We start from the raw sequence: 12,747 nt of genomic DNA, 5'->3' as shown, positions 1-12,747 counted from the left end.
GCGGCTGTTGTGACGTGGGGTTTGTGATTTCAGCTCTCTTGACAAAACATGCTGGAGACAGTTCTCTAGTAACAGCTCTTTATTTAAGTGAACAAGACTGACTGTGAGGGCAGGAAGGCTACATTTATAGGGGCAGGGAACTAGCTAGAAGGGGATACATTTTGGAGGGAACAATATCAGGCAATCACCGTGCTGCCTTTTGGAGGGAACCAATAAGACAGAGGATCCAAATACAGCAGCTTAAATGAACCAATAGTAGCTGTACCCTCTGGAACCAAAAGGCAGTTACTTTATCCTAATGCAAATACAGACAATAATAATACAGAGATAAAATCCTTTGACTCAATACACAACACCCCTCCCCCCCTAGTGAGCACAGCAGACATAATCCCTCAGGTACTGTGGGGTCCTACAACTTCTACTTGATCTCCTGACAACAGGTGTTGCAGGTTCTGGATTGGGTGTTACCTGTGGTGGAGGGGCTGCTATAGGGGTTTCGTCAGGAACAGATGGAGTCCCAGACATCTCAGGGTCCCCTACCTGGACCTCGTCATCCTGAGGACTAGCAGGCCCTGGTTCATTTGCGGAAGCCCCTGGTGACTGCACCTCTGGGCCATCTTCACTCTGGTCTCGCAGCTGTGCGTCATTAGCCAGGGATGAATTATCTGACTCCTCCCTGCTGAGCGCCCGGCGCCTCAGCTGATCTATATGTCTCTTCCAAACTTGCCCATTTTCCAAGGTCACATAATAGGACACAGGTCCACTAGCCCGGGTGATCACACCGGCCACCCACCGTGGACCTCGTGAATAGTTCCTCACCCAGACCAGATCTTCAGGGGCGAGATACCTTGTTGTGTCAGTCTCAGCCTGGGGGGTTGCTCTTGAATTACGGTTTGGCATTTTATCTGGGTGGACATAATCCAGCACCGTTACCAGTCTTCTACCTAAGAGCAGCTCAGCTGGCGACTTGCCCGTCGCAGTACACGGCGTCGCATGCTGCAAAAATAACATTCGTGCAATGCGAGCCGACCAGTTACCCTCCATTAAGCGCGCAATGGATTCTTTGGCTGTTCTTACCATGCGCTCAGCCTGCCCATTGGAGGATGGGTGAAAGGGCGCGGATGTGACCCCTCTTATGAAGTTATCAGCCAAGAATGCCCTGAATTCTTGGGATACAAAAGCTGCCCCATTATCTGATACAATGGTCTCAGGTAACCCGTGGGTTGCAAACAGCTGCCTCAACACCTTGATTACGGCAGCTGATGCCATGCTAGGGACCATCGCCACTTCTAACCATTTGGAATATGCATCAACGATAACCAAAAAGACCTTCCCTTGGAATGGCCCAGCAAAATCTATGTGCAGCCGGCTCCAGGGAGTCCTGGACTGCTCCCACCAGTGGACTGGTGCTCTGGCCACTTCTGGCCGCACCTCTTGGCATGCCTTGCATGTTCGTACCCATTGTTCTATGTTCTGGTCCATTCCAGGCCACCACACATAACATCGGGCTAGCGACTTCATCCTGACCATTCCCGGGTGTCCCATGTGAAGCGTCTCAAGAACCCTGTTTCTCAGTGGTGCTGGGATGATCACCCTATCTCCCCATAGGAGACAACCCTTATGCATGGACAATTCGTGCTGCCTTGTCGCATAAGGCCTGAATTTTTCTTCATGCGGACCACCTGGCCACCCCCTCCCCACCCAAGTGAGCACACGGAAGAGAACAGCATCTTTCCTCGTTTTCTCAGCTATATCAGTAGCTGTTACAGGAGCCCCAGGAAGTGTTTCTAGCATCATAATGTGCTCCGCCGGAGCAGGATCCTCATTGCTCCCGCCAGGAAGGGGCAATCGACTCAGCGCATCAGCGTGGCACAACTGTTTCCCCGGCACATGGGTCAAGGTGTACTGGAACCCATTCAGGAATATTGACCAACGCAACATTCTGGGGGAGAGAATTTGTGGCGTTTGTTTGTTTGGGTTGAACAACCCTAACAGTGGTTTGTGGTCCGTTTCAATGGAGAAATGGCGACCGTACAAATAATCATAGAACCTTTTGATTCCTGACACAATTGCTAGTGCCTCTTTATCAATTTGAGCATAGTTGCGCTCCGTGGGTGACAACGTACGGGAATAGAAAGAGATGGGCTTTTCCGACCCATCCGGTTCCCTATGACTCAGCACAGCCCCCAGGCCGTATTGAGAGGCATCACATGCCAGGACCAGCGGCTTCGACTCATCATAATGAGCAAGGACGCTCCTGCTACTCAGCATTTCTCGCAAGGAGTCAAAAGCCTTCTGCTGCTCCCGCCCCCAGCGCCACACATTCTTTTTCTGCAAAAGTCTATGTAATGGTTCAGCTACCGAAGCTTTCTGGGGTAAGAATGAATGATAAAAGTTAATAAGTCCCAGGAATGACTGCAACTCCGTCTTGTTCTGTGGTCGTGGTGCCTCGATGATGGCCTTAATCTTAGCATCTGTGGGGTGGATGCCTGATGCATCAATTTTAAACCCCAAGAAATCCACAGTTGGCACCCCAAAACTGCATTTTTCTTTTTTCAGTTGCAACCCCACCTCCTTGAACTTGAGCAACACTGCACGGACACGCGCAACCAGTTCCTGTGGGTCTTTTCCAGCAATCAAAACGTCATCAAAAAATGGCAAGACCCCCGGCAGACCCCTTAACAGGCGTTCCATGAGCCCTTGAAAAATCCCTGGGGCCACACAAACTCCGAACTGTAATCTGTTAACTCTGAACGCCCCTTTATGTGTGACAATAGTCTGTGCTTCCGCTGATTGTGGGGTTACTGGCAGCTGTTGGTAAGCTTGTGCCAGGTCAATTTTGGCGAACACCTTGCCCCCAGCCAGTTTAGCCAACAGATGTGATACGACTGGAATGGGGTATGAGTTTCCCCTGAGTGCCTTATTGATAGTACATTTGTAATCTGCACATATTCTGACTTCCCCATTTGCTTTAAGGGGCGTGACGATTGGAGTCTCCCACTTAGCAGAGTCCACGGGTGAGAGAACTCCTTGCTTGACCAATTTATCCAGCTCTGCCTCGATCTTGGGTTGCAGTGCAAATGGCACTCGCCTTGGTTTGAGTCGGATTGGGGCCACCCCGGGGTCCAACTCGAAGTCAACTGGGGGCCCTTTATAACAACCCAGTTTTCCATTAAAGAGACCAGCAAATTCCTTGCATAATGTCTCACTCATCTCAGGGCAGGTTTGGATTGAATTAAGCCCTGAGATACTCAGTCCCAGGGCGGGGAACCAGTCAGTGCCCAGGAGACTGGGGCGACTGCCCTTCGCAATCACCAGTTTGAGTACAGCCTGTTTGTCCCGGAACTGTACTCTCACGGCACACATTCCCATAACATGGATGCGGCCTGCTGAGTACGACTGCAAGGTTGCCGGGAAGGGCTCCAGAGGGGGCAACTTACCCCTGGAGAAGAATGTCTTCGCGGTCTGGTCCGACACAATGGTGAATGCAGATCCAGAGTCCACCTCCATGTCGCACTGCTGACCCTCAATCTTCACCTTGACGTGTGCCTTGCCTTGCGCTGGAAACTGCACGGCCCTCCCGTTGATCTCCGTTATGTAGTGGCAGTCCTTTCGAAAATGAGTTGCTGTGGGCGGTCTGCGATGCTCCAGTATAGGTGCTCCTGTTGCTCCTGACGCCGCCGATCTACAGACCCTGGCGATGTGACCTGTCTTCCCGCACATCCGGCACATAGCATCCCTGAAACGACAACTCTTCCGCCCATGGTTTCCGCCACAACCTGGGCAACTGCCTCCGCGATCTTTGTGCACTGTGCAGGCCTGACGCACCAACTCGACCCCACGGACTGGGCTCTGGCTCGGAGTAGCCTCTAGCTCGTCCATGGCATGCGCAACTTCTATCTGTGGCTTAGTGGCCTTGCGACTGGCATCAAGCTCCTCTCTTTCATAATTCTCCATGGCGGTGGCCTCCTTCAAGGCTGAAGCAAGGGTAACCTCTTCTTTAGCCACGATGCGTCTTCTGGCTTTCTTGCTGCTCAGACCACCAATAAACCGATCCAGGAGAGTCTCTTCCAGATTTTGGAAGCCGCAGTGCTGAGCGAGCTTCCGGAGTTCAGCCAGAAATGCGGATACAGACTCCCCAGCATGCTGCTGCCTCTTATGGAACTCCATCCGCCGGGCCATCTTGGTCTCAGTAGGCGCCAAGTGGCTTGTTAGGCAGGCAAGAATATCTTGGAGAGATGTCTCACTCAGCTTCGCTGGAGCAAGTAATGCCTTGGCTAGCTTGAAGGTCTCGGGCCCACAGTAGCTCAGGAATGTGGCCCTTCTTTTGCTGGCATCGGTGATCCCTTGAGCCACTGCGAAGAACTCGAAGCGTTCGACGTAGTCTTCCCAGGTGTGGGGTTCTGATGGCTGGAAGGGCTCCAATACCCTTGGACTCTCCATTGTCCTAGCGGGCAGGGTCGTCTTCTCAGCTGGCCAGTGAGTCTTGTTCTCAGCTGCAATCCGGACTCTGAGGCAGGGTTGTGTTTAACCGCTCCTCAGCATTCCGGATCCCATCCTCGTCGCCAGTTGTTGTGACGTGGGGTTTGTGATTTCAGCTCTCTTGACAAAACATGCTGGAGACAGTTCTCTAGTAACAGCTCTTTATTTAAGTGAACAAGACTGACTGTGAGGGCAGGAAGGCTACATTTATAGGGGCAGGGAACTAGCTAGAAGGGGATACATTTTGGAGGGAACAATATCAGGCAATCACCGTGCTGCCTTTTGGAGGGAACCAATAAGACAGAGGATCCAAATACAGCAGCTTAAATGAACCAATAGTAGCTGTACCCTCTGGAACCAAAAGGCAGTTACTTTATCCTAATGCAAATACAGACAATAATAATACAGAGATAAAATCCTTTGACTCAATACACAACAGCGGCCATTTTGGAACTGGGCGGAGCATGCTCAGAAGTGACTTTTGATGCTGCTGTGCCCAGTTCCAAAATGGCCGCCGCACCAGAAGTCGCGCTGCAGCCATTTTGGAACTGGGCAGAGCAGCATCAAAAGTCACTTCTGAGCATATTCCGCCCAGTTCCAAAATGGCCGCCACACCAGAATTAAACCGGGGAAAAACAAAAAAATCCATTTTTTTCGGCTGGGGACAGCTGGAAAAACGGGGGTTTCCAGGGGAAAACGGGAGACTTGGCAGCTATGCTCCCTACCTGCCCAGGGTTGGCAGTGAGCAGGTGCCCGAGAGGCTGCTGCCCCTGTGCCTCTGCCGCCTGAGGCGATTATCTCAGACTGCTAGCTCTGGTTGCTCTGGGCTGCCATCTGTTGCCCTGAGATTGACTGCATGTGAAAAAACCTGGTGTGAAAAAAAAAAGATAGGGCAGGGCAGGTTCTAGTTCTTACAAAACTAGCAAACCTGTTTCTAGGACGCGGCACAAGATTGGGAGAGATGAAATGAGTCACCCCCCCATGTCCACCTTTTTTATTTACTTAATCGTGTCTATATTATTTTAACCTGCAAAGGAATCCAAGCTGTTCACAGCAGAATCAAAGCTAAGCATAAAAGCAAGCACTATTTAAAAAATCACGCACGTCACAAATGCAGTTTACCCAAGTGTGACACCATTAAAATCCACTTAGGCTGCATTCCTAACCACATTTACGTGGAAGTAAGCCCTATTGAATTCAGCAGGACTTACTTCTGAGTAGACACAGCTAGGATCAAATTGTTAATCTGGGAGTAAACCTCAATTTGTCACGAACAGGATTGCAGTTAAAAGCTGCTCCTTGGAGCCCTGTTGGTGGAACAGAAATGAATGAGTAAAAATAAAACAAACTTCCTTAACTTTAAGGTGGCCTTTTCATTCATTTTGTTTTTCTTATAAAATAGCAGATATATATTTTGGGGACAAGTATTTACACAAGGCCCTGCCTATCTTTTTAAAGAGTAAACTATGAACTCCTTGGGACAGAACATATAAACTCCATTTCCTTTCATTGTCCAGTTCTAGAAACAAACAGACTTTGGAAAAGGTCTCCACTGAAATTGTTTTCTTTTTGACATCTTACTCCTGCATTGGTAGGGTTGCCAGACTCAATAGTGGACAGGACCTCTGTGCCTTTAATTGCCCTGCTCTCTTTTGAGTCTGGAAACCTTAAAGAGAAACCAGCAAACCCTTTGCTTGGAAATTAAACAAAGGGTCTGCTGGTTTCTCTTTAAGTTTCCAGACTCAAAAGAGAGCAGGGCAATTAAAGGCACAGAAGTCCTGTCCTCTATACAGTGTGTGGGCCTCAATCCAAGCTTACTTCTTCCATACTAGGCTGGGTCTCTGGGTCCTCCCCCCCACAGCATTTCAACAAGTAGCTTTCAGCCAAACACCCCCCACAATTAGGGCCTTCAGGTAGCAGACCCTCCAAGGGTCCCTATTTTCCAGGGACAGTCCTAGATTTACAGAAGCTGTCACAGTTTCTAATCTGATCCCAGAATGCCCAGCTTTTCCTTAGGACATCCTTCCAACTCTACTTTCATTTCTAACTTGTAGCAGCACCCCTGAGAAAGGCTTTAACAACCCTGAGATCCCATAGCAAGCCTAGTAGAGCATTAGCCAAGCTTGCAATAAAACCCCATATGGTGCATGGCTCAAGGTTAGTAGATCTGTCCTGTTTTTTTTTGCTTAGTTGTGGTCTTTGTAGACAGATTCAAGCAAGAGATACCATTGACTAAATTAGGCTTTTGGTCCACAGCACAGAAAATGTGTTCTTCTGTTGCTCTAGGACAAGGAGAAAAAAAGTAGCTATGTTCACCCAGCTGTAACTATTATTTGCAAAGACTTCCTAAGAGCAACGCTACTTGTATTAATGATGTAAAATGAAAAAGTTTTTTTTCTGTGTTATGCTTTCAGAACTGCTGTGTCCTTTAAAATATTGTGAGGGGCTGCAATAAAATTGTGACAGCAGCCAGATTGAATATCTATATCTGTCTGTCTGTCTGTCTACTTTTTCACCTGTGTAAAAATGTTGACTTGGGAAGCAGCCCTTATGTTTTTATTCATATGGTTATTATAATGTTTGCATTTAAGAAGCAATCATTGAAACTGAAAGTCCAATCAAATCAAAAAAGATTAAGCAGCTGGCACAAAATTCTACATATGAGCATGAGACTCTTAATATCAGGGTCATGGGTTCGATCCTCCTGGTGTTGGATACAACCCACGATGTCTTATCAGTCTCAAATGTCTATGTGCATGCCTCCTCTGGTCGCATACAAAGTTCAGTGGAGTAGATGGGAAGCATTACAGTGGAACCTCGGTTTATGAACACCTCGATTTACGAATTTTCGGTTTACGAACGCCGTGGACCCATCTGGAACGGATTAATTCACTTTCCATTACTTTCAATGGGAAAGTTCACTTCAGCTTATGAATGCTTCAGTTTATGAACAGACTTCCGGCACCAATTACACCCATGCTTCGGGTTAAGTACGCTTCAGGTTGAGTACTCCGCGGACCCGTCTGGAACGGATTAATCCACTTTCCATTACTTTCAATGGGAAAGTTCACTTCAGTTTATGAACGCTTCAGTTTATGAACAGACTTCCGGAACCAATTGTGTTCATAAACCGAGGTTCCACTGTATAGGAATATGGAAAGAGGCAGGCAGGCAAGGGAAAATAAACACTCCCCACCAGACTGGCCACTTATGCTTTACCAAAAAGAGGAAAGACCTTCCTCCCTTTCCGTCCCCCATGAAAGGGACAGATTTGCATGAAGTTTGCATATGCTGATTTATATGAAGAGATGAAATTTTAGAAATTATTACTAGTTTAAAGAGAAATGCAATGCATCTCACCATTGTAGGGAAGATAGGTTCATCAAGCAAGATATTCCACACAGCCTGCCCCCAAATGTTCCTGAATCCCAAGAGAAAATTAATAATTCAACCTAATTGTTGTAGCCGCCTCCTTTGGGCTCCTGTTGGCAGTAAATCCAGATTAGCAGACCCTCGCTGCTGCCAGCGGAGGCTTTGAAGAATCCTTTGCTGCTACAAAGCTAATGAGCTTTATGAGCAGAGAACCACCTTCTAAAGTTCAGCAGAAGGTATGTTTGTGTGCTCTGATTAAGCAAGCGCGAGTGGGAGGCAATGCAGATGGCTGAGAATATGCTACTGGTGAAACACACATGATGCTTTCACCAGAACACGATCTAACATTCTGCCTAATAGTGAATAGGTAGATACTGATGGCCATGGGCGTGAAGAAAAAATATTCTCTTACTGGGCCAGACACCCAAACACCCTTGGGTAGCTGCTGCAGTTCAAACCCCCTGGGACTATCATTTGAGTTCTGCATTGTCAAAGGCAATGTGGGAAATTTAAGATGGCAGCTTAGGTAAGCCTGCTGGAAGTGACCTGTGAAGGACTCCGCCTCACATGGGTGTAGACGGGGGGGCAGGAGGGGGCAGCTGCCCCCCCCCTAGAAGCAAAAAATTATTGTATTTTACAGACCATAACCAATACTTTGCCCCTCCAAAAACTGAAGTGGAAAGGGCTTTGCTTTAGCAAGAGCAGCTCTCCACTTGCTGGGGGCGGGAACACAGCTGCAACAAAAACACATCAAATAAATAAAGCAAAGTGGCTACCAGTACTTAAGCAGTTAAGACAATGGAGCAGAATATCCCTTCAGGCAAGGTCCACCCTATTCACCCTATTGTTATTCAGTGGGAGTTGTTAATGGGCATTCAGGGATCGCATTAACAGTTCTATTGGCGATTTAATGAGGGTGCAGAGGATTCAATTTGACTAAGGTGGCCCTGCAAGGCTAAAAGGAAGTGAATAAGAAGGGGGGGGGCTGTAGCTTTGATAGACACAGTGATGTTTATAAAAAGCATTGGTGTTCCAGTCTGCCCCTCCTCCTGCATCTGTATACTGTAAATCAGGGGTGGCCACCTCCCAAGAGACTCTGATCTACTCACAGAGTTAAAAACTGGGAGTGATCTACCCCCTTTTGGGGGGTTCAGGTCAAAGCTGTTGAGTTTTTTTAAGGAAGGGAAGCCCTGTTTTGGGGGGTTTAGGTCAAACTTGTTGAGCTTCTTTTAGGAGGGAGGGAGGCCCATTTTTGTTTAGGGCTTCAGGTCATAGTTCAGCTTTTTTTAGGGAGGAGGAAAAATTTGGGTGAGCTTTTTTTAGGGGTGCCAGTGATCTAGCAGTGATCTACCACAGACATCCAGTGATCTACTGGTAGATCACAATCTACCTGTTGGACGTGCCTGCTGTAAATCAAGCAGAGAGAAAGCTGCTTACAAGGCTCCTGTACAGGTGTACCGGTATCTTCCTCTTGCTGCAGAGTTCTAGCATCACAGCGTCACCCAGAGGCACCCACAAATGTGAGTTATCCCTCTCCCTATTTCTTCCTTCCTTTCCTCCCTCTTCCATCCTCAATAAAATACTGGGGGGGGGCAGATAAGCCCCCACATAGAAAGCCCATCAACATGGGGGGGGAGGACTCTTTAAAATACAGTATTTACCAGTAATTTCTTTTGGGGGGGAGAGGCACCTAGGCCTCTAGGAGTTGGCTGCTATGCCTAGGACAATTCAAGAAAGCAGAATCATGCATATGCTATGGTAATATATCTAGAGAATCATGGAATTGTAGTCGGAAGGGACCACAAGGGTCATCTAGTCCAACCCCCTGCAATGCAGGAATTTTTCCCCAATGTGGGGCTTGAACCCACAAAATGGTTGAAATATTATGCTGATATGCAGCAACGCCTCGGAGCCATCGAGACTGCGGCCCTGTCTTGCCTCGCCCTCGCCTGCCCTGCCACCCCCTCTCCCCTGCCCAACCCTCCCATCCTCTTGCTGCAGAGTTCCAGCTTCACAGCGTCACCCAGAGGCACCCACAAATATGAGGTATCCCTCTCTCTATTATTCCTTCCTTCCCTCCCTCTTCCATCCTTAATAAAATACTGGGGGGGCAGATAAGCCCCACATAGAAAGCCCATCAAAATGGGGGGGTGACTCTTTCAAATACGGTATTTACCAGTAATTGGGGGGGGGGCACCTAGGCCTCTAGGATTTGGCTGCTATGCCTAGGAGTAGGACAATTCAAGAAAGCAGAATGATGCATATGCTATGGTAATATATCAATGGAATCATAGAATTGTAGTCGGAAGGGACCACAAGGCTCATCTAGTCCAACCCCCTGCAATGCAGGATTTTCCCCCAAGGTGGGGCTTGAACCCACAACATGGTTGAAATATTATGCTGATATGCAGCAACGCCTCGGAGCTGTCGTGACTGCGGCCGTGCCTTCCCTCGCCCTCACCCGCCCTGCCACCCCCTCTCGCCTGCCCGACCCTCCCGTCCTCTTGCTGCAGAGTTCCAGCATCACAGCGTCACCCAGAGGCACCCACAAATATGAGTTATCCCTCTCTCTATTTCTTCCTTCCTTCCCTCCCTCTTCCATTCTTAATAAAATATGGGGGGGGGGCAGATAAGCCCCACATAGAAAGCCCATCAACATGGGGGGGATGACTCTTTCACATACGGTATTTACTAGTAATTGGGGGGGGGAGGCACCTAGGCCTCTAGGAGTTGGCTGCTATGCCTAGGAGTAGGACAATTCAAGAAAGCAGAATGATGCATATGCTATGGCAATATATCAATAGAATCATAGAATTGTAGTCGGAAGGGACCACAAGGGTCATCTAGTCCAACCCCCTGCAATGCAGGAATTTTTTCCTAAGGTGGGGCTTGAACCCACAACATGGTTGAAACATTATGCTGATATGCAGCAACGCCTCGGAGCCGTCGTGACTGCGGCCGTGCCTTGCCTTGCCCTCGCCCACCCTGTCACCCCCTCTTGCCTGCCCGACCCTCCCGTCCTCTCCAGCCAAGCAGGGTAGCCACCGCCGTTGCCAGCCCCAGAAGCACAAGGTGGCCGCTGCCGCCGCTGCCGCCGCCACGATGTCGTCAGGCCAGCTGGCCCTGTAGCCCCGCCCACGTTCCCACTTTGTGGCCCCGCCCCTGAATGATCATGGCTTGCCCCCCCCTAGTTTTGATCCTGGCTACGCCCTTGCCGCCTCACTCTGCCTTTGCCCTTGACAATCCTTTTTTGATAGAAACATTTAATTGATGATTCTTCTTTTTTAAATCTTCCAGGCGATGAGCTCTGCTCCAGATCAGTCCTCTCAGGAGACTAAAAGAAGCTCTATGGCTTCCCAAAGGTAGGAAATAATACTGCCGTTGATACGAGTTATAAACTTCTGAATTCTCCCTTTCAAGGCGAGAGGCGCATAATGGGCTTTTTGTGGGCAGAGATGGCGGAGGTTAGAGTCTGGTTTCAGTTCCTTTGGCTTGAACTTGGGTTTTGTCTTCCACATCTAGGTCAGAAGAGGAGCACCCTTCATTTAAGTGAAGCTGAATCCTGAGCGGGCAGAAACTCCCAGTATTAAGAGTGTTCTTATCTCAGCTGCAGCCGAGCCGAGGTGGAGGGGGCTGCCACTAGGCTGAGGAGGGAAAGAAGGGCTCCCATTTGTGGGCGCTTTGTGTGGGGCATCTCCCCAGCTCAGAAGAGGAGGCCCTTTCCCCACAGTCACGAGTCTTCAGCTGGCTCCCTCTGCAAAGCTGACACATCAAGCAAGCATATCAACAGGGTGAACCTCCTCCTGTGATACAGGCAGGAATTTGGGGGGGGATGGCTTAATGCAGTATTCAAAATTACTGTGTTGAGTGGATGCAGGCTGTGGGTCCAAACAGAGCCACTTCGGAACAGCTCCTTGGGTATGGGTACTTGTGAGATACTAGGGCATGGACAATAGCAGCAAAATTGCAGGGGACTCCCTTTGGAAGTATGAGTTACAATCAATGAATGCCACAAAATTTTCCGTCGTGTACAAGGGATTTGATTATTTGGTAATCTGGAATATTTTTTCATGAGTGACCTCAGGAAGAGAAGGAAGCCACTGCTCAGATCCCCAAGCGATCAATTCCTATGTCACAATCATACAGAGGAAAAATAATACTAGGTTGGATACAGACTAAGGGAGCTGTAGTTCCAGTTAAAATCTAAGGACCATAAGACAAGACATGACTAACTTTATCCCATTGATTTCAATGGGAACCATGTTATTAGTTTGTGGGAGGTTGGGTGTGTCCCCATCCCCCTGATTTTTATTATGCTGTTATTGTTATTATTATTATGTTGTGAACTGCCCTATGGATAAAGGGCAGTATACAAATTTAATGAAGAAAATAATAAAACTAACAGACTGCAATTCTGTATCTGTTTAGGATGTTTAGGATTGCTACTTTTGCCTGCAGCCAAACCACTAGAATTGCCACCTAACAGATTTGTGCTGCATCTGGTCTGCGGCTATAAATTTAAAAGTAAACCTTGGAGTTGCTCTGCCCCACACCTCAAATGTACAAAACTGACTTCCCCACAATTCAAGGCTTGGCACAGAGCCCCTGGGCAAAGCAAACCACTAATTTTTAGGACTATTCAGGACTATTCAATTGCTCATCTTCTAACATTGTGTATGCCATCAAATGCCAACAGTGCCCTTCAGCTCTCTATATTGGACAAACAGGCCAAACCCTACGCCAAAGGATAAATGGACATAAATCTGACATCAGGAACCATAAGACAGAGAAACCAGTAGGAGAACACTTCAATCTCCCAGGACATTCTATACAAGATCTCAAAGCAGCTGTTTTATTACAGAGAAATTTCAGAAACAGACTGGAAAGAGAAGT

The 12,747-nt window shown here is 48.2% G+C and overlaps 1 protein-coding gene across 1 annotated transcript; it reads right to left on the bottom strand.

Moving 5' to 3' along the window:
* Positions 1-561: 561 nt before the first annotated feature.
* On the bottom strand, positions 562-4,920 carry LOC132592016 (uncharacterized protein K02A2.6-like; the record flags this gene model as incomplete). Its single annotated transcript, XM_060273870.1, has 1 exon — positions 562-4,920. A coding segment is annotated over exon 1 (3,882 nt), but the record flags the coding sequence as incomplete, so codon positions are not given.
* Positions 4,921-12,747: the final 7,827 nt, after the last annotated feature.

Source organism: Zootoca vivipara, chromosome 4 (genome assembly GCF_963506605.1).
Source record: "Zootoca vivipara chromosome 4, rZooViv1.1, whole genome shotgun sequence".
Lineage (NCBI taxonomy): Eukaryota > Metazoa > Chordata > Lepidosauria > Squamata > Lacertidae > Zootoca > Zootoca vivipara.
Note: the sequence above shows the minus strand (reverse complement) of the source record. Positions and strands in the feature narration are given on the sequence as shown.